Here is a 23,230-nt window from a genome sequence, read left to right on the forward strand (position 1 = left end):
GGTGGTGGCACATGCCTTTAATCCCAGCACTCAGGAGGCAGAGGCAGGTGGATCTCTGTGAGTTCGAGACCAGCCTGGTCTACAGAGCTAGTCCAGGACAGGCTCCAAAGCTACAGAGAAACCCTGTCTCCAAAAAACAAAACAAAAAAAAGATTATAATGATACTGTGTGGTATATCAGTATGGTCAGGGAACTTGTAGGCTGGTGAGAATGGGGTCATGAGCTGAAATTCTTAAGATTTTTGTTATGCCAGGAACTAGTTTCATCCTAAATTTATTTGATCATTTGAAAATACAACATTAATTCTTAAAATAATGACCTCTTCTGAGAATAATATAGACATATGTATTTAGAACCAGGCCCAGATAATAAAGACGAAATGAGAAGGAAGCACCTATATCTGAAATCACTTAGACAGAGACTTCCCTCCATGAGCCAGTCCAGCAATGAACATGCAAACACAGCATAATAATTGAGGAAGTGCAAATCAGGCAGTTTACAGAGTCATGCTAAGGACGCTCTGCTCAGGAGCTGTGTTAGTATTCTTGTGTTTGTGCCCAGGGAACACTCTGATGAATATTGATGAAAAATCTTTTCTATAAAGAATGGAACTGGACATCATCTCAATGCTGGTATCACTAGGAAGGACTTCAGTTTACTGCATAAGAAATCCTTGTCCACAGTCACACAGCTGATAAAAGGACTACAGGAAAGGGAAAAGAAGTGCCCAGTGTGCTATAGAGACATTCATTTTAAAAAAATAATAATAAATGGCCAGTCAGCAGGAAAGCTAAGCTCCATAATCCCTGAGATGTAGTTCAGAAATAGCATATTTATAGACTCTTACCTCCCCTTCATCAGTAAATGTTATTTTCTTATTCACTTTAAAATTTCTCTTCATTACTTTTTTTGCTTCTGCAACTTTGGTTAATTTTTTCTTGACACTGGATTTAGAAGGTTCCTTTTTCTGTTTAAGGGGGAAAAAAAAGAATTAGAAAAGGCTTGCAATATAGCAATGAACTTTCCAAAGATGACTATACATTCTATTCTCATTGATAATTACAAGCACCTAAAACACTGTCCAGAAACTGAGCTATGTGTCATTTTAACTAATAGCTGCCTCACGGCTAAAGGGGCTTCAAAAATGAGTAAGACAGGCATTAGGCAAAACCTTTTATTTTGCTCTATTGCTAAGACTGTTTTATTTAAAATTCTGAAGCACCAGAAACAACAGGAAAAGGCAATAAACAGTCATAAGACAAAGCTGTTTCCCAAGTAAAGCATAAAAATATTATTAAATTACCAAGCGCAAACTTAAATTTCTAGACTAGGAATATATAAACGTAGAGCAAAATGATTAGCACAGTGTTTGCAATTCAACATCCTATCAGCTATAAGAATTTACTCTAGGCTGGAGAGATGGCTCATTGGTTAAGAGCATTGGCTGCTCTTCCAGAGGATCTGAGTTCAATTCCCAGCACCCACATGACAGCTCATAACTGTCTGTAACTCCAGTTCCAGGGGATTGGACAACCCTCACATAGACACACATGCAGGCAAAACACCAATCCACATAAATTTTAAAACAAATTCATGCTATGAATGCCAGAAAATACCCTAGGACAAACAGAGTCCAAAGACAAGGTGAATTAACAGACAATCACAGCATGATACTAAAACTTCAAAGCTACTGCTTACTTACACTAGTGAACACTAAGTGAGCTACTACAGAAAGGAACAAGAAAGCGCAGCATGACTTCTAGGACGAGGAATAGGAAATAACTCATGTTTTTGAAATGTTGGATAGTTAGCCAGTGGTAGCAATTGGGGGTACCTGACCAACACAGTGCAGCTTCTATCACATGAATGGACAGAAAGAGAAGTCTTTGGTATAGGACAGGGAGTTTGCTCAGCAGTTAAGAATGGATACTGCTCTTCCACAGGACCAGAGTTCAATTCCAACACCCACATTAGGAGGCTCATAACTGTCTCTAACTTTAGCTCCAGGAGACTGAAGCCTCTGACCTCTAAGGGTACCCGCACATAATTGTACCTACCCACACACAGACACACACATTCACATAGTTTAAAACAATAAAAATAATTTAAGTCTTTGGCATAGTAGTCAAGAAAATTTGTGGTAAATTCTGCAATTATGAACTGTGTGAAGATTAACTATCCTCTCTAAATCAAGGATACTAATATCCTACTACCATCTCACAGACTGTGAAAAGGCTGAGCAATAAGTAAATGTAAAACACACTGCATGATAAGTTCATGTCAATTGCATACAGGCTTATTTCACAGTATACTAGACCGGGGGCTTCTTAGCTTTTAATTCTGTACTACAGTGAAGCACTCAGCAAAGAAAAAAAGGGAATAAAACAAGAATCATCAGAAGTTTTGGAAAGATGCACAACTATTACATTATGATAATAAATATGTACAAAAATTCATTTCATAAGTAGATACTGTCAGTGTTGAATAAATTAAAAATTAAGCACCCTAAATTAAAAACAACCAACTTATTAAGCCATTTTATATTAATTTTTAGATAATTTTTCATGTTTTTATTATCTTGAATAGTTTCATGTCAACTTGACACAGTCTACAATCATTTGAGAAGAGGCCTCCACAAGACTGACCTATAGACAAATCTGTGTTGCATTTTGTTGATTCATAACTGATGTTTGAGGACCAAGGTCACTGTGGGTGATGGAACCACTGGGCTAGTGATCCTAGATACTATAAGAAAGCAGGATGAGCAAGCCATGAGCAACCCAGGAAGCAATATTGCTCCATGGCCTTTGCATCAGTTCCTACTTCTGGATTCCTGCTTTGAGTTCCTGCCCTGACTTCCCGGGACTACAGGATACAGATGAAATAAACCCTGTCTTCCCCATGTTGCTTTTGGTCATGGTGTTTATCACAGCACTAGAAGCCCTAACTAAGCCAGTTATGTAAATCTGATAATGCATACACCAAAATTATGATTTAAGTACAAGTGAGTTGTACGGACACTGATGTTTCTATTACATATGTATTGCTAACAACACTTTATATTTCTCATTCTTGATTTGTGCAATCTATACATTTAATTATATTACCTCTCTGGCAAAAAGCCAATTTATGTTTAGTAAGCTACTAGCATATTTAATTCATGTCAGGTTTATGAGATTTGCTTATCAGGTAGATATTAAGATTAATATACCACAATCTACCTCACAAGACTTCTTCAAAAAGAGATTTTTCAAACTATTTTTTCCTTGGCACAAACAACTATTCTTCAGCCCTTCCTGTGACTCTGTGGACATCTCCAACTGGTATCATCAAGGCTTTAATTGCTGTGCCTACTCCTCCAGATCTCCTCTCTACCACTGTCTTTAAGATATATATGTATCTTTCTCTGTAAATATTATCATCCTCATTTCCTTATCTTACTTCAGAGAGTGATCAGATGAGAGAAAAACTAAACTGAAGGATACTAGAGTGATGAGCAACTTGCTTATCTAAAGAAGGTGCTACATGTAAAACCTCTATAGACGCAGGGAGTAATGAGTTCCTCGTTCCTTCAACCCACTCAGAACTCCTACACAACTCTTCCTCACAAAGCTTTGTCAGAGGACTCCTCCAACATCACTAGAGTTTACAACTTCATTATTAACTTCTATTATATCTGTGCAGTTTTATAAAGAGAGATTTCTGGATTGCCTGATTTTCTGCCATCAAACTTCTTCTAATGATAGAAAAATTCAGAAAGACCAGATGATATAATTATTATAGTAGAAACATAACCATAAACTAGTAAACTAAAAATATGAGGAAGTAGTGTGAGCAAACTTTCCAGGGTGATGGCATTTTTCACTACTCTGATAAAAGTTTGAGCCACACAGGATATATTCAGCAAACTTATCAAATGTTTATAATCCTAATTTGTCATTTCCTTGTATGATATGAGAATTTATTCATCAAAAGGTACTGTCAACAAATATTGAACTCCAGCTAACACCATGCAATCTGAAACATACCAGAAAATGTAATGACATTGGCAATGTGCTCACAAATGTGTTCAATAGATGGTAACGTGATAAGGAAAATGTTGTAAATGGTGTTATTTTTCTTGTATATATAACAGTATTACATCAGTGGAAAACTATTCTTTTTACAAAAGTAAGGGGATATATGCCATCTCTAAACAAAATACACAAATGACGTTTACCAAAATCCCAATCTAAATCAATTTTTCAAGGTCCACTACTGCCCTTAAAAGATCTATACCCTTAAAATATCTATCATAGTACCTAAACCAAAGTCATGTTAAATTTTCTTCTGTCACTCAAGGAAAGGACAACAGTAATTAAAGACCAAAGTGAAATAAAGTTGTAAGGGACAGGAAACCTGACTAGTTTCCAGCACAGTACAAGCCAAGAGCCAGCACATAAAAACAAACAGACAAGGGAAAAGACAGCTCTGTAAACTAAAGGCAGTTAGAGTGATAAAAGGAGACAAGTGGACAACTAATCACAAGAAAAGAAGGAACAAGAGAGGACAGAAAAGAAGCTCTGTGAAAACCAATTCCTCTCATGATTAGAGGTGTATTGCAAAACCACTGCTCCATCCCTACTCACACTACCTAGTACTTTCCCTCAAGACTCCCAAACTGTCAACTCAAAAATAAATTAAGCCAATAGAGGAAAACTGAAAATGTCTTAAGCAGATATTAACAGGACGCAAAATAATTATCATCCATCTCCCAAAACACCTGCTCTATAAGTAATATTGAGATACAATACTAAAAGTACTAAGTCCAAATAAGAAAGAAAACTGGAACACGAACCTACTGATCATTACTGTTGACAACTTATTCTAGACCATTTCCTTTCCAAATTCTTTAATTATTTAAGCCATTTAGTAGTTTGAGAGATTTGGCTGACTCATTAATAAATAAAAATATTAAATAACAATATCCCTAATGAAAAACTTATCTGAAGCTAATTCTGAAGGCATTCAAGTTTAATCAAATAAACAGATGAACTGATAGAAAATCTATTAGAATGAAATTAACTCTTTACTAATATACTAAGATAATTCAAGCTATACTATGAAACTCAAAATTTGATTTGTAATTCCAAATCTATGATGACAACTGTCAAAACTTCCTAATAAAGACTACAAACTAACTACAATCCCAGACTTGGGAGACTACCAATGATCATGCATGTTAAGCTAATGTGGGATACTGAGTAATACAGTCTTAGACTACCATAGAACAACCTGATTGGGATACTACTGACAGCTATTTGAGCACCTTTGACAAACTTTACTAGACTACAGCACACCATAATTTTCAACCATCCTTGGAATGAATCGCCCACTATAGGTTAATATATAAACTGTGTCTCATTCAAAGCTGCACCTGATAAATATAAGCTCTCCTTTACTCAAATACAAATGCAAGCACATGAGGGAGGGACACAGAAAGGAGGAAACATGAATGTGTGCTAATATATCAGTCTGTTTCCAGAGTCACGTTCCCTAAGCTTCATCAACTTATCATCTCATGCCATTTACTTTGAAGATGGATATTAAACACTGCTGTCCAACAGCAAAATGATAGGAAAGCATGTATTTCCCCGTGGTTTAAAAAAATAAGTAATTGCTGTCCTCTTACCAATAATGTTTTTTCTTTTCATTCTGACATCCAAGACTTCAAGAGTCAAATCCTGATCCATATTTAAGACTGATGTATCAAACAATGTGACTTGCATTTTATATATCCTGCCAATCATTTCTTTTCTATCTATACTGTACATGTCCTAGAAGTTTCTAATAGAAAATACTAAGTATATTTTAAAGCTATTTCAAACTCATTTTGAAGTGGAGAGGATAAAATATGAATTAAACTAAAAACTAAAGTTATATATTCCATAGTTCTTCTCTACTATACTTTTTTATTAGCTTTTCATTACTATAACAAATATATAAATTTAACTTCTAAAAGAGTTAAGTTTTATCATGCCTTACAGTTTTGAGGGACTTCAATCCATAAGCAACTGTCTTATTATTTTGGGAACAGTACGGCTCAAATCTAAAGGACATGAAAGAAGAGGAAGGAGAGCTAAGTAAAGATTCAGACAGAAGAAACAGCAGCACAAAGAAGTGAGTTTGTTACACACACACACACACACACACACACACACACACACACACACACACAACCCTTTAGAATTACTACAGGTAGAATGTGATTAAACCAAACTGTGCACATAAGATTCTAGATTACCTAAGACCTTAAAACACATGCTGACTACGACACAAAATACAAGTTTGGAGCAAGATGCCAGTATGCCAGTTACTTTTTTAAGCTACTGGATACTAAGTTTTAAAGCAGCCAGGGGTGGTAGACAGAAAACTAATCAGAAATTATTCTATTGGCCTATAAGCAAGATGACAGAGGGTTTTAATTGAGGCAGAGAGAAAAGGAAACAATATGGTTTAGATACATTTTGAAGGAAGAGTAAACAACCCTCCCTTGAAGAAAGTTTAGTAAAAGGACTATTCAAAGACGAGGTATGTCTCTGCCCTCGGTTACTGAATTAATGTGTTAAATACACAAGAGATAGTTAAATATTTAGGAAGCTGGAAGGGTTTAGGACACATATTTAGATGTACTATGCCAGTATTTAAGTAAAGGACTCACTGGATCCATCTAGGGAGCATATGTAAGTGGAAAATGAAGCAGAAGGCAGAGCCTTAAGGTACTCCATCAACTACACATGGGAATAGATGAACTGAGGAATACAAGCCAAGAGAAACAACTAGTAAAGGCAGAAACCAAACCAGAAACATGGAGCAAAAGCTAAGCAAAAAAAAAAAAAAAAAAAAAAAAAGGGGGGGGGGGTTCCCTTAGAAAATGTTGCTGAGATATTGATTACCACAATCCTAGTAGATCAGTAGGAGCAACTGCTGGTTTGGGGAACATAATTTTACACAAAATAGGAGGGACACAAGAAAGTTTTTTTCCCAAAAATAATTATAAGGTTAGGGAGTAAAAACTGTAAGCATAGTTAACTCTTTTAAATGAATCCACAAAAGTTGGGTACCCAAGGATAAAACCAGCCGGACTATTCTATATGCATGATCCTTAACATTTAGCTGCCTGTTGTTTTACTGTGTATAATATTTAACTTTAAAAAAGTTTTTCCTTGTTCCCCATCATAGTGAAGGTTCAGAACTGAATCAAATATTGGAACTGGGGTTCCACTGTATCAAGAGCTACTTTTTAATTTTTCAAATTCTAGATTGAATATAATTACCAAGGTTATTTTGTTTCCCAGAAAATAAATGATGATTATTAAAAATTCCTCATGAAACCATTTTATTTATGGGGGGATTTCAAAAGCATCACAATAAAACTTACCTAAGTAAAATGTGTATTTCTACTGCCATAATGGGGTATAATACAACTATTAAATTATGGCATTATAAAGGTATATTTATTAACAAGGAAATTTTTCCTAATCTTATTTAACTTTTCAAAAAGCTAATATAATAGAGCATAAGTTAATATAACAATAGCATATACAATCTGTAATTTAAATGCACTGGGGGAGGAGGAGCATAGGAATGTTTATATAGAGAGAAAAGGCCCAGAAATACACATCAGAAGGGAACAGTAGTGATAGGATCATGGTTTTATTTTTTATTTCTTTGTCATATCTTCTCATATTTTGAATTTCAGCAAAGAAGTAAATAACAAAAATTATTAGTCAATACAGTAAGGTTTATTTTCTGAAAAAAAATTCTAAACAAAGAACAAAATTCCTACCTATTCTAGGCTAACTCTACCATCACTAACGTCTTTTTAGTCTCCTCATCAATGCAGGACAGTAGAGCACTTAGGCTGAGACATGATATTATTAAGCTATCGGTCCCTTGGGGCTTATAATTCACCAGACCATTTGATCAAAGATAAAACAGTAAATGAGGGAAGTGGAGCACATTAAATAAGCATTAGTGGGTTACATTCAATTCTACAACAAATTCACCGACTGCATTGTATTTTTCCCTCCATGATCATTAAATTAGCAGATTCCAAGAGATCACTCTTCTTTTAACCTTGGGTTTGAAGAATCATGTCAAATTTTATGAGAAGCTTTTTGTATCTCAATATTAAAGAGTTTAAATTCAGCCGGTCAGTGGTGGCACAAGCCTGTAGTCCCAGCACTCGGGAGGTAGAGGTAGGTGGATCTCTGTGAGTTCAAGACCAGCCTGGTCTACCAAGTGAGTTCCACAACAGGCTCCAAAGCTACAGAGAAACCTTGTCTCAAAAAACCAACAAAAAAAAGTTTAAGTTCAAAAGTTTATGAATTATAAAATTTGATATTAGATTAATACTTTCAAAAACATATTACATTTTTATTGTGTTCACTGTTCTATTTAAAAAGACACAGATCATGGTGTGATGACATGTCCTAAATTACTAGAGATCAGAGATCAGAATGAATTCTGTCTCTTGAGATTTATTAAGCTTCAGGGATATATAATAATAACATCTGATTTGGGCCACAAAAAAAATTCACAAATCTCATTAATTAAAAAACAAACAACTGACATGTTTATACTGATACACACACACACACACACACACACACACACACACACACACACACACAAAATGTACCCTGTAAATTAGCTTGAAGATAGCCTTTATATTAAAAATAAAATGAAAAATCAGAGGCTAAGGAGGTACCTCAATTGATAAAGCACTCACCATGAAGTATGAGCAGCCAAGTTCAGATCCCCAGAATCCACTTAAATCTAATGTAGTAACATGCAACTGTAATCCCAGTGCACCTACAGAAAGACAAGAGACTCCCTGGAAGCCTACAAGCTAGCTAGCTTGAAGAACATAGAACAACTAGAGACCCTCCTTCAAACAAGGCAGAAGGTGACAATCAACACTTGAGAAAGTTCCCTAACTTTCACACATATAACCACTCACACACATATGCACATGCATTTATATACATCGCACATAAAACATACATATATTAAAATTTTTTATCAAATGAGGGTTACATATATAGCCCTACCTATGGTAGTATTTGCTTAGCATGCACAGTGCTTTAGGTTCAATCTCTAGGACCCATCTCTAAAAAATAAAAAACAAAAAGCAGATGAGGCCATATTTCATTTATGCCCTAAAGAAAAAGCTGTCATTTCATATTCTTTGTTTATCCTATCGGAATAGCCAAATAAATGTAAACTTACTGGGGATGTAGGTGTGCATGCATGCCTGAAGGTGGTCTATCAGAAATGGGGAAACTCCAGATTCAGCCAGAGACAAAAAATACAGCAGACACAGGACAGCTCAACAGCAAAGGCATTGCCACTGAACCTGATAACTTGAGCTCAATCCCAGGAACAACATGATGGAAGGAGAGAACTAACTCCTTCAAGTTTTCCTATTAATCTACACGAGTGTGGCATGCATGAGTGTACATGCGTGCGAACACACACACACACACACACACACACATACACTTCTAGTCAGCAGTAACTGGCTTGATATAGCCTAGAATTGTCTGAACATAATCTCAACTGAGTAACTATCTTTATCAGCTTGTTCAGTGGATATGTCTGTGAGGGATTATCTTGACTATCTGAATTGATATAAAAGGATACAGCCTACTGTGGACAATACCTTCCCTAGACAGGTGGTCCAAGGTTGTATAAGAAAGCTAGCTAAAAATGATCCTGTGAGCTAGCCAGAGGGTGTGATCCAGTAAGCATCATTCCTCCACAGTTCCTGCCCTGATATCTTTCAATGATAGACCACAACCTAGAAGCATGAGCCAAATAAACTTTCTTTCCCCAAGTTTCTTCAGTTCAGGGTAATTTGATTACAACACAAAATCAGGAAAACAACAGATGGAGATGGAAACACACACACATTTTCAAGGATAATTTGATTTTGATATTACATACAGATGAGTAGAAAGGAATTCCTCAGATTATACAAACACAAGATAATATAATCATATAGTACAACCCAAGTGAGATTTAGCCAACCAGCATGTGCATGGATATGTTAAAAGAATGTGATTTGCTAAAATTTAAATATAATTAATAAAAAAATAAAATTTAAGTTTACTTGCTTCATCTTTCTTAAATACAGAGACATATGTGCTCTTAGACTCAGTCAATATCACAAAATGCATATGGCTTTGGTTGTTGGCTATTTTTAAAAACATGTATTATGCATTTAAAGCCAATTTTATGAATTACTTATAAATCTGTTTATAAACAATAAATGGCTATATTTTATGACTACCTTTTTACTGTTACAGATGTTTCCATTTGTATCTTTTGAAATATGCTACAATGAGCTGAGTGGACAGATTTTTGAAGAGCATAAACAACAGAGTAATATCTAAGACTACTAAATTATCATTGGGTTGATTACTATAACATAAATGTACTTATAAATCAATGCAGGTAATGAGTTGACACATCTATTATTTTACCCCCCCCACAAAAAAAAAATCAATGAAATACTAATATTCTCCTTCAAGTGCAGCTTCCTGAGACCTACAACTCTATTTTTAAAGGAAATATTCAGAAAAACAACAGTGAACTGAAAATAAAGATAGCTTATTTGTTAAATCTAAATGATACCAATTACAGAAAAGTTTGCTGGTATACCATGGCAAAAATTAAGCTATTTCAAATGCACTGTAGCAGTGTATAATGATTTATCAAACTTTGTAACTAGATTTGTCTAAAAGTCTTAGATAATGATTTTCTAGTCCATTCTACAAATAGTGTCTGGTATATTAGCCAAAGTCTACAGGCAACAGCCATAGAAAAATTAATGAGCAGGCTGGTTATGGACCATTAATGCAAAATATACAGTCACTTTCTTAAAAGAAAGCAAGGAATACAGTTACACACTTACACCTAAGAAACACCAGGATAAAAATCATCATTTCTATGTAAGAGGACATCACCAACAAACATGAAGATCATTCCATATAAGAACAAGTCAGCAATGCAACTAACATAGAATCTAGTTATTTTTTAATTTAGATGCCAGTATTAAACATGAGGAAATCAAAGAGATGAAAATATTCCATGAAAAGAAAACGTGCTGCCTTTGCAAACAAGTCTAAAAACCAAAAACTAATGTTATTGTGAAATCTAGAAATATAACATGGCTAAGAACAAGTAAATATGGAAACTATCTTCTTCCAAAACTATTCTTTTTTTTTTTTTTGTCGGAGCTGAGGATCGAACCCAGGGCCCTGTACTTGCTAGGCAAGCGCTCTACCACTGAGCTAAATCCCCAACCCCCAAAACTATTCTTAAATGAAACATATTTAAACTAGAAATGTATCTTTGATGTCTACATTCTGCTTGCTATTTTCAGCAAAAGTAACTAAAATATAATTAATAGTTTCACAAAAAAAATTTATGGTAAGTTGTATGATATTTCTTTATTTATTTAGGAAAAGGGTTTTACAATTAATATTCCTGATGAAGTAATTTCACTTATCACTACTATTCCTTTTTAATTAACATTTTTTCATTTATTTTGCATACCAACTACATTTCTCCTCCCTCTCCTCTGGTTCTCTAACCCCTCCCACCTACCATCTCCCCTCTTCCACACCCACTCCTTAGTCTCCATTCAGAAGGGGAAGGCCACATCAAGTTGAGGAAGAACAGGGCTCACAAAAACTTTAATGAATAAATCTGAGAAGAAGGTGGGACTGACTGCCACAGTGCATATGTCTCGTAAGAGGACAGGTACAAGGTCAGGAGACCTCCTCATTAGCTTGTGTGGAGCCCAGTAAAAACAGAAGCCATGTTTCAATATACAATCCAGTTTGGTCCTGACATGAAAACAATTCATTAGCAATGAAATATACCACTTTAATCACTAGACGTTTATTTATATCTCCCCCAGTCCTCCCCCACTCCCCTCCCACAGACAGGGTTTCTCTGTGTAGCCTTGGCTGTCTCGGAACTCACTCTGTAGATTAGGCTGACCTGGCTGACCTCAAACTCAAAGATCTGCCTGCCTCTGCCTCCCCAGTGATAGGATTAAAGATGTGCACTGCCCCCAGCTGTTTATTTATATCTTATCTATGGCAAAAAGACCCAAAGGTGATATCCCAATTACCTTGCCTTTTTATTAGTGAGCTTGTGAGCAGGTCTTATAACTTTATTCTCTTCAATGCAATACATCAATAATTACAAGACATCACTCCTTAAATAACTAAAGTGAGGTGTATTACTCTTGTGTTTCTATTATGCACATATAACTCTATTTGACTAGCATGTGGGAACTATAGAATCCCCTACAGACTTAATAATATCAACAGCCATGTTGGAGTAACCAATATGTTGGCAGACAATCTTTAGCACCTAAAGGTAGTATCTTGCAACAACAAAAAGATTATTACACATTGGGCTGTTAAAACAACATAGAGTAAGAAATTTGAGACTGGGATGGAGAAACATCTCAACTGTTAAAGGCTAGGCTCACAACCAAAATTATAAGAAATATGAGAGCAAAGTTATTAGCAACTCAATTCCTTGTGAAGACCCTCAATATTTTTTGCAGGCAGAGGCTTTCTTGCTATATTCTAATATGGACATTCAGTTCACAATATGTAGCCTACAGCCAACAGCCAGTAAAATGCTCAGTTATGCAGGTATCAAATAGCAACCCCCCCAGCCCCAAAAATGCATCCTATGCCAATCCAGCCCCAAAATGAAAAAGCAAACTGGTAAATGCTTGACTGCAACTCTGTCAAAAGATCATGAGTAGAAGATCCAGTTAACCCATGCTCAAATGTCTGGCCCATAGAAAATATGAAATGATAAACACAGGTTTTTTTAATTAATCCATTTATTTATGTTAATGTATTTATTGTGTGGGTGCGGGTGTGAGCGGGAGAGGGAAGTGAGTGCTGAGTGCTTTGCCCTAAATGTGACAGTCACACTGCTACCATTACCACCCAGGGCCTGGGGACTACCATGGAAGAAGGGTATGGAAGAACGCTGGAGGATGGCAGGTGTGCTATGAAATGCTGTCTTCTGAAGACATGCTGTGAACTGCACTCTACAATTCGAGGCAGCTACGGGAAACCACACAAGACCAAGGTAACAGGAACAGTCAGAACTCCAACAGGCAGCACTAACTGGAGTCAGTGGACTGGGGCGGGGGGAGCAGACAACATAAAGATGAGAAAGGGGTGTTCAGGAGTCTCCAGGAAGTTGGCAAAAGAGAAGAACAAGGCACACTGTACATGTGTATGAGATTGTCAAAGACTAAATACAAGATAAACCATTGTGGTTCTCTGACCCGCACTGAGGAAGCACTGTCTCAGGAGGATCTTTGGGGCAACCCTGTGAAAGCCAGTTTACCAGAATCAGTGAGCAACAAGTTCAATAGAGACCCTGTCTCAAAGATCACAGAGAGAGAGTGACAGAAAACACATACACACACAAAAATGAGAACATAAAACTATATATTAAGTATATTTTATGTGAACTCAAGAAGACTCACATAATATGTGCCTTGGAGATGTGAAAAGGGGGCAATGATTAAAACCAAGATTCTTGAAAGTTGCAAGGTTCTAAAATATTGCTCCTGATAAATACTATTCATCCAGTGGAGAACAAACCCTGAGTAACAAAAGTAGCAAAAAACTTGCAATACTGAATCAAGTCTAATATACTGGGAAAGGGCTGCTGGTGAGACAAAAAAAATAATAATAATAAATAAAAATCATTTATTGGAAAAGCAAACAAGAAAATTAAAGCAAACATTGTTGGAGATGCTGAGATGGCACAGATCTCTGACTATTGAGTCCACAGACTAACCTCTCATCTAATGGTTATTCTTGGGAACAATACTTTGTTGTCTGCTGTATTGTATTATAACAACATGTGAAGGCATGATCCTAACAGGTTGTTTTGTGTGAAAATATTTAAATGCTGTATTTATATCTAAGCTGAAGGACTGATAATAACTGAATATACTATGCACATACAAAATTTGGTCAAACTGAAAAAGATGCATTCACAGGGCAACTGTCCAACACACGCTATCATTCAAAAACTATGTTAACAGATGGAGTAGATTTTTACTAAAGAGAACATACTTCTAAATATACACATATGTATTTTTCTACCCAATGTAAATGGCTCCATGAACCTTTTTGTTTTATTGGGGGGGGGGGGTGATCTGTTTGCTTCAGAAAATGAAATCCCATCAAGACTAAAGGTTCAGAAAGTTACTAAAGGGAAATGACTTAATAGAAATGTATCAGAACCAGTCTCAGGGGAAGTGTCATGCCCTGAGTAGAATGAATTTGTGGATAAATCAATCAAAACCAGAGAATTTGTGAAAATTAAAATGAAAGAGAAATCGAATGACTCACCTTTATTTATTTATTTATTTATTTATTTATTTATTTATTTATTTATTTATTTGTATACTAATGAAAGGCTGCTTTAAAGAAAAAAACTGGAGGGGACTACAACCAACACCAGTTATCCTAAGTTAGAGGTATGTGGTATGGGGTGGGTTTCGTAGACTTTACATCAACTCATTACTACTTGAATGTTAGAAATCTCTACACCCATACTTCTGCATTACCTAAGTATTAATGGGCTCCAACTATGAGCAGCACTGCCCATCAAACACACTCCAGGGAGCAAGAGTGGGGGATGAGGGGAAATTCCACAAACAAACTTCCTGAAACTATGTCCTCTTAGCATTTCTATACCTATATTTTTTCTTTTCAACTTTTTTTCAATTCTTTGTGGATTTCACATCATATATCAAAATACCACTCATCTATCCATACCCTCATTTCTGTCCTCTGCCCTTGTAATCCCCTCCAAAAACACAAAATTTAAAAGTAAAAACAAAAAACAAATCAAAACAAACAAAACTATCGGCACAGTGCAGTAGACTATTTTAAGGTGTGTTACTTCTGTTCATGTTGCAGTCGTTTCACTATGAGAAGCTGTGTTACTGTGCCTGTGTAAACCCCTGATGGTCTCGTAAAGAACTGGCCAGTAACAAGGCACAGTAGAAAGGAAGGAGGGGCTGGCAGGCAGAGAGGACATATACATAGAAGAAGAAAACTGGGCGAGATCTAAGAGCTAGCAGCCAGAGGAGGAGGACGATTCCAAGGGCCAGACACCCAGCTACACAGTGAGCCACAGAGTAAGATTTACAAAAGTTAGAGAGGGCTGGAGAGATGGCTCAGCCGTTAAAGGCTAGGCTCACAACCAAAAAATACAAAAGTTAGAGAAAAGGAAAAGCCCAGAGGTAAAAGGTAGTCGGAATAATTTAAGTTAAGGAAAGCTGGCTAGAAACAAAGTGAGGCTAAGGCCAGACATTCATAATTAAGAATAAGCCTCCATGTGTAATTTATTTGGGAGCTGGAAGGTGGGCCCCACAAAAGACCAAAGACCAACCAACTATAATAAATTGGTGCCCAATGTAGGGCTCAAATATCCCTCTAGAGCCTGAAAAGGTTAAACACCAAAAAAGGGATACGGCTCCTTTAAGAGTTTTGGCCAGACAGTTTCTGCCCATCAGTGAGCACTTGAGCAGCCAGTAAGTGAAGTAGGAACAAAAAACTAAGTAAAAATGCCTGCCACAGCACCAGCATTGACATTCTAGAGCTTTAGAAAGGCTAAATGCAGTTCCTGGTCAGACAAACCTCTGGATGGTCACAAGTTTCATGCTTGGCTTTCCTAACCCAAGGAGCGGGCAGAGCCAGCTGACAGCTGCTAGCCAGGAAAATCCAGGTGTATCTTAATAGTTTAAAAGTTTGCTCGTGGGCTGGAGAGATGGCTCAGCGGTTAAGAAAGAGCACTGAATGCTCTTCCAGAGGTCCTGAGTTCAATTCCCAGCACCCACATTGTGGCTCACGACCATCTGCAATGAGATCTGACACCCTCTTCTGTATACATAATAAATAAATCTTTTTTAAAAAAAAAAGTTTGCTTGTGTAGTCAAAAAAGGCTGAAAATACACAATAAAAGAGGTCCAGACTTTAAAAAAAAAAAACCTCTAAAGTGTGTTTAACAGTGTGCATAGGCTTAAAAGAACAAGGGTATAGTCATAGAAAGAAAGAAATGGTATAAAAATAATAAAATCTTTAAATAGATAGTAAAAGTAATATAAAAGAAAAAAGCCATGTAAAGATGACAAACACACATGTAGTCAGGATCCTGTATGTGTTAGTTTCGAATTTTTTGACTGCTACACTGAACCAATCTAGATACTTTAAGAATGCCTTAACTTTTAAAAAGTCAAAAAATATATTTGTCAAATGAAAGTCACAAATGCTTTGGAGTTTTGTTCCCACAGGAGATGAGAGGCTGTGGATTCCTTTGGGGTTAATATGGATCAGGTTTGATCAGGCATGAACTCCTAAAACTTGACAGATGATATCTTTCTCTCTGGGACCTTAAAGATACTTCGTCCACAGGCAACAGGAAAAAGTATGGGGAAACTACACCCACATTCCCAAGAATTGGGGGTGTGGGTGGCTGTTGGTTATTTGGTGGGCTATGGATGTTTGTTATCACTTAGGAAAATATAGTATATTGATACAAATTTAAAGTTAATTTTGTAACACTGTATATGTGTCTCTACTCTTTTTTAGAGGATTTTTGTATATTGATAAAAATTAAAGGTTATTTTTGTTACAACATATATGTTTCTATTCTTGTACCTATGCAGTTTATTTTAAAATGTAAGGTAAAATTCTAATTTTTGAAAGCTGTTATAGGACAATCAAAAACTATATAGGACAATCAAAAAACGTAGGTTAATGGTTAGTCATTTATAATATAGTCATTATAAATTTGTAGATGTTAGGTATGCTTTCCAGATCATATAGAGATATATTTTAGGTAGATAGATGGTCTTGAAACCTTTCAAAGACATATAGACTATGACATTTTAAAGTGTTTTGTTAACTTAGGGCTTCTCATGAAAATGAGACACATCTCCTAGTAAGCACGCAGAGAAGACAATGGGCATTGGAGAAACTCCTTATGGAGTTTGCTTTCATTGTGGCAAGATTAGCCACTAAGTAAAGAAACTATTCTTGCCTTCAACTGCTGGCAATGTGCTATGCAGACTGGATATACAGGACACAGGGGGAAAAAAAAGACTGTTAAACTTTGCCAAACAAGGCAAAACAGTCCTTCAAAATTCCTGCTTCATGCCGGGCGGTGGTGGCGCACGCCTTTAATCCCAACACTCGGGAGGCAGAGCCAGGCAGATCTTTGTGAGTTCAAGGACAGCCTGGGCTACAGTGTGAGTTCCAAGAAAGGTGCAAAGCTACACAGAGAAACCCTGTCTCAAAAAAATAAAATAAAATAAAATAAAATCCTGCTTCACAAAAGAGTCTGCCAGATATTCTACAGGACACACACACACACACACACACACACACACACACACACACACGACTGATAAATTTTGCCTGTACAAGGCAGGACAATCCTTCAAATTTCCTGCTTCTTAAAAAAGTCTGCCAGATACTCTAGGCCTATTGGCTAAAGATGGATGCCCCAACATTGCACAGGAACTTTGGGTGACTGTCCAGGCAGCCAAATGTCTCTGCTGTTAAATAATATACATCTTTCTGGGTCTTTAATGGAGAAAAGATGAAATAGTTATAGTTACAGTTATCCTTAGTTATGATTTTTTTAAAAAAGTAAAATTAGGTGTAAAACTTTGGATTTACTAAGATAGGACAGATAATACATTAGTTTTTAAATATGCTAACTACAAATGGACTGAATACTGTAATTCTTACTTAATAACTGCTTTTATTGTATGTAGTTATACTATGTTAAAGTTAAAACCTTTATTTTAGACAAAAAGGGGGAAATGTAGTAAAATATTTTAAGATGTGTTACTTTTGTTCATGTTACATTTGTTTAAATTTTGAAGCTATGTTACTGTGCCTGTGTAAAATACCTGATGGTCTCATAAAGAACTGGCCAATAACAAGGCAGGAGAGCTGGGCAGTGGTGGCACACACCTTTAATCCCAGTACTCGGGAGACAAAGGCAGGCGGATCTCTGTGAGTTCGAGGCCAGCCTGGTCTACAGAGTGAGGAAGGCGCAAAGCTATACACAGAAATCCTGTCTCAAAAACAAAAAAAAAAAACAAGGCAGGAGAAAGGATAGGTGGGGCTAGCAGGCAGAGAGGAGATATATATATGGAGAAAACTGGTGGGAGATCTAAGACCTAGCAGCCAGAGGAGGAGGACGATTCCAGGGGCTAGACACCCAGCTACACAGTGAGTCACAGAGTAAGAGTAAGTTTACAAAAGTTAGAGAAAAGGAAAAGCCCAGAGGTAAAATAAGTTAATTTAAGTTTAAAAAAAAGCTAGAAACTAAGCGAGGCTAAGGTTGAACATTTATAATTAAGAATAAGTCTCCATGCATGATTTGTTTGGTAGCTGTGTGTTAGGCCCCACAAAAGACCAAAGACCAACCAACAACAATAGCATGGAAGCTGTAGAGTGGCCCAGTGAATCACACAGTACACCCTTTAGTCACACAACTTTACTTGAAAGTGTTCATTGCAATGAGTCACTGGTCTGGTTCCTATTGTTTGTTACCTTGTGCCATAGAGACCATGTAGCTTTGGATCTACATATCTGGCCTCTTCACATGCTCCAACAGTTCCTAGATGAGGTGGATGTTGGGGTGGCCTATCTCGTGGTCCTGGTTCTGGGCCTGGGTGGTAGCTGATCAGCCTGCCAGCTTTCCCTCCTTCGTAACCACCCAGGTGAGCTCTCCAGCACTGCTCCAGCTAACCCACCCAATGTAGCAGACAACAAGGAGCCAGGCCAGCTCTCCTACTCTCACAGCCTCGGGTACAGCTCACCCACACTCGCACCACAAGGACCATCCTGGCCAGGCAGCTGCCAAGGACCATGTCTGGGTCCATGGTCCTACCACAGCCTGAGTCTTATGCTGATGTCTATGGCCCATGTTACCACCAAAGGCCACACTGATTCCCAGGATCTGGGCCTCCACCAGTGGCCTTCTTGATGCCCAATGGCTATTCTGATGCCAAGCCCACACAGACCTGAGTAACACATGCTACCACATGGGACCAGTGTAACCACTGGGCCTGAGATGTGGCCAGGGTCATGTCTGGGTGCATGGCCACAACAAAGACAGGACCTTTTCTGATGTCTGAGGTTTCTGTCACCATCAAAGGCAGTGAGGATGTTTGAGATATAGGCGTACACATGGGGACATGTGGGGGTTCAAGGGCCATGCTGCCATTGGGTCCATGGTGATCTAAGTGACCTACATTGCCACCCAGGGCCATGGTGTCATCCAGGCCTGGGCTGCTATCAGGGGCCATTTCTGTGTCCGTGGCCATGCCACAGCCACAGTCTGTGTTGATGTCATGGCTTCTATTACCACCTATTAAAGCTTCCTAGAGCTGGGCAGTGGTGGTGCACGCCTTTAATCCCAGCACTCAGAAGGCAGAATGAGAGGCAGAGGCAGACAGATCTCTGTGAGTTCAAGGCCAGCCTGGTCTACAAAGAGTTATAGCACAGCCAGAGCTGTTACACAGAGAAGCCTTTTCTTAAAAAAAAAAAAAAAAAAAAAAAAAAAAATACAAAACAAAACAGCTTCCTAGACCTCCCTTTTAATTAGTAGCATTCTCTAAATAATGAAATTCCCAGTGTGTCAATTCTGCTACAATTGTGGTAAGATAGTTGATAGCATATGTACTGACCAACAGCATAGGCTTAAGAGTAAAATACACCTGATCTGAATTTTAACAGTACTGCCCATTATTTCTGTTTTTCATTTAGCATAGTATCTAGAGTCATGCATACACAAAGACAACAAAAGAAAATTCAAAGGTATTTTTATAAGAAGGGAAAGGGCTCCTGCTTGAGGGAACTGAGCGAATCATAAAGAGTTGGAAAGAAGGTAAAACAGTGTTTTCATGGAAGCTGGTCTAATAATGTGATGGCAAACATAAACTGATAACTTCACACATTTGTACCACACTAGCTATAAACACTCCATTTATATTCTTGTTCCAGTTTCACAACAGGGTACAAACAGAATATTCAACTTATAAGAGATGAAATTCTATAGTGATGAGAAGATATAATATACACTCAGGATCTATAGGTCTTCTGGTACCTAACCTACAAGAATCTTCTTCACAAATACCATGCTGCTGCCAATCTTGAATTGGCTTAACAATTTCACAAGTGCAAACACTTTGAAAACGTATTTCTGTAACACTCAATGTACACCTGGCTCAAGCTTAAGAAGGAGAAAAGACAAGCCAACAAAACCCAAATCTACTTGCTGATTCCATGGCAGCTTACAAAATAGCAAATGTGTCATTGCTTTCACAAGACAGGTAAGAAACAGAAGAGAAGGTAATTCTTTGTATCCTAATATTGTTAGAAAACTATGTTCTAAAAGATTTTCTTTACAAAATTAACCACACTCCGGTATTGAGAACATTCATTCTGACAGCAGGTACCATCTAAGAACTACAGGGCATTCTCTCTGCAGCCAGCACACACTGTCATCATCTTCATCAGTCTGGCCACATGGGGACTGCACTTGAGAACTGTGCTGCCAGATCAGACGATTACCTTTGGTGAACTCCAGCAAGCACCTCACAAACTGGCTTATCAACATCAAACAACAACCAACACATATGTCCATTTCTACATAATGGACAGACAGGGATACAAAAGGAAAGGGAGCAAATTTATTACTTTTCTAAGAAGCTAGTAAGTCAAACACTAAAAAAGTACAATAATAAATAACGAAAATGATCAATGGAAAAAATCAGAATAAATAACCATAAATCTACAAAAACAACATTTTTCAAGTAAATAGTTTGTCCAATAAAATTAGGTAAAAGCACTATCCCATGCAATTTCCCTAAGACTGTCCACTAACTGACAATGTAATTTACTGGAAATCTAGCACTAGATATTCCAAATACATAAGTCATTAGGTAGTTACTAAGTATATTAGCTCTAGCTAGGCAGGCAAAGCATACACAGAAACAAGAAAGAACAGTACGGAAAATTTTTAGGTGCTCACTTTGATACAGAACACAAATTTAGAAAAAAAAAAAAAAGCTTTAAGTGAAGAATGAACAACAGAGCTATAACTACACTACAAAAATAAAGCTGACCTATGCACACTAAGTGATCAATTTCCACATCCCCACTAGAATTGTTGAACATCAACTCTGAATCAGGTATGGTACTCAGTTTTGGGATGTGGGAATAAAACACACATTGTCTCTGTTCTCTTGATGAGCAACCTAATGGGGGAATGCACACACAAATCAATGATTACTATGACACAAAGGCCCCGGGAGTGTGAAATCTGTGAAAGGAACAAAAAAGGGAACAGATTTTTGAATAGCATTTCTCAACTGGAAATTTCCAAGGAACTCCCTAGAGCACCCATGGGGAGGGAGGGTACTGAATTAACTTCTTTCACACATCAGAATAATATCCATATACAACTCTCCAGTAAATCAAGAAATCATTCATTCAAATCACTGCTGAGTGAGATTCCAATGAAGAGCATTAGCAGAAGGCAATCAACTAGTGAGACTGCACTTGTCACAGAGAAATAAAAATAAGGTGCCCCTGATGGCCTGGTTCTTTAGAAAAGAAATTAATTTAACGAGTCCTTTGCCAGAAATATGGAATGAACCTAAAGTACATGGAAAGATTGCTAACATCACCAGTCATCAAAAAACACAAAGTAGGGCCAATGAGAAGACATGGAAGATTAAAGGTACTTTGCCACCAAGCCTGCCAGCCTGAACTGGATAACCAGAACCCACATGGCAGGAGAGAATGAATCCCAAAGCTGTCCTCTAACCTCCATATTGGTGCCATGGCATACTATCTACAAGCAAACACACAGAATAAATAAATGTAAAATAATAATAATAATACGAAAGAAATCCAAACAGAACAGCACTATAAAAGACTGATAATACTAAGGGTAGGAAGGGCCTCAAATTTAGGGCACTATACCTGACAGCCCACTACCATGATCAAGACTGGCCAACCCCAGCTATCAGCAAAAAGACAGCTGAGTACCAAATGTTTTGAGGAGGAAGGGTAGAATGAAAATTGTCAGGACAAGCCCAGAACCCAATGGCAGTGAGGAAGGAGAATGGGCAGCAGCCTTCCACTATGATTGAAGATCAATGGTCCCATGGAGGACTCCTTACTGGAGCAGGACTTACCCATAGCAAGAGAGCTACATACAAGCAGAGATCATGGCAGCAACTTTGGATGCTAACACGATGTCAACTTTGCTATAGCAACCACACACTGACAGAAACTCCTGGGCCCAAACTCTCCTCTCTGACACCTAAGAGTCTGGCTTCCATACCACGGTAACAGGAAGCAGACCCTCAAATTTTACTTGATTGGGAACACTTTGGAAGCACTCAGCTTTCTTCCTTTCTTCCCCTAATTTTAACAGGTCTTTCCTCATTTCATACCTCATTTTCATACACACATTCAGTCAAGGAGGACCACCAAATTCCATATAATGGGGGTGTGCAAACTCTGAACAGACAGACTCCTAAGAAGGTTTATCAGAAGTGTTGGAAGATGGCAACTGACTTCAAGTGAGACACAGGATCTCTACAAGCAAGCAAGTCACCCAGGCTTCAAGACTGACTTGCAGCTGTAGGCAGAGGGAGGCCATCTGGCCTGAGCATCCAGGACTCTACAGTCTAACTGCAAAAAGGAATTCATTCCTACTACTGCTTCTTACTCTCCAAGACCCACTACTTTTGAGAACTGTTCCACCAGCCTATAAAACCTGCTACTCCACCAACCTGTGACTCGACTTTGAGATCTGCTAGTCCAGAGACCTGCTGGTCTAAAAAACCTATATAAGCTGTGGTATTTCTCAGGGCTACAACACTAACACTGTAAGCTCCATTCATTCAAGTTATCATTCCCCAGCTAGTTTTCCCCTTGAAAGCTGTTAATCCTGAATTAGGAAATTTCACATTTGTTCAGCCCTTTCTGTACCAATTCATCTGTGGAGAGGGTGTGACTAGAAAAGGATTGGAAACAAATGAGCCAACTATCTCTGTTCACTCTCTCAATATCAAGTATTGAGA

At 37.5% G+C, this 23,230-nt stretch overlaps 1 protein-coding gene across 1 annotated transcript in view; it reads right to left on the minus strand.

Annotated features, from left to right (window-relative positions):
• The window catches only part of Ddx10 (DEAD-box helicase 10), a 179,742-nt gene that overhangs the window by 79,777 nt on the left and 76,735 nt on the right, over nucleotides 1–23,230 (minus strand). The window contains exon 14 of the mRNA XM_036193779.1: nucleotides 848–967. Within this exon, the coding sequence (XP_036049672.1) occupies nucleotides 848–967 (120 nt within the window). The remainder of the gene's footprint in view (nucleotides 1–847; nucleotides 968–23,230) is intronic.

The sequence above is a fragment of the Onychomys torridus genome, chromosome 7, assembly GCF_903995425.1.
Source record: "Onychomys torridus chromosome 7, mOncTor1.1, whole genome shotgun sequence".
In the NCBI taxonomy this organism is placed as follows: Eukaryota; Metazoa; Chordata; class Mammalia; order Rodentia; family Cricetidae; genus Onychomys; species Onychomys torridus.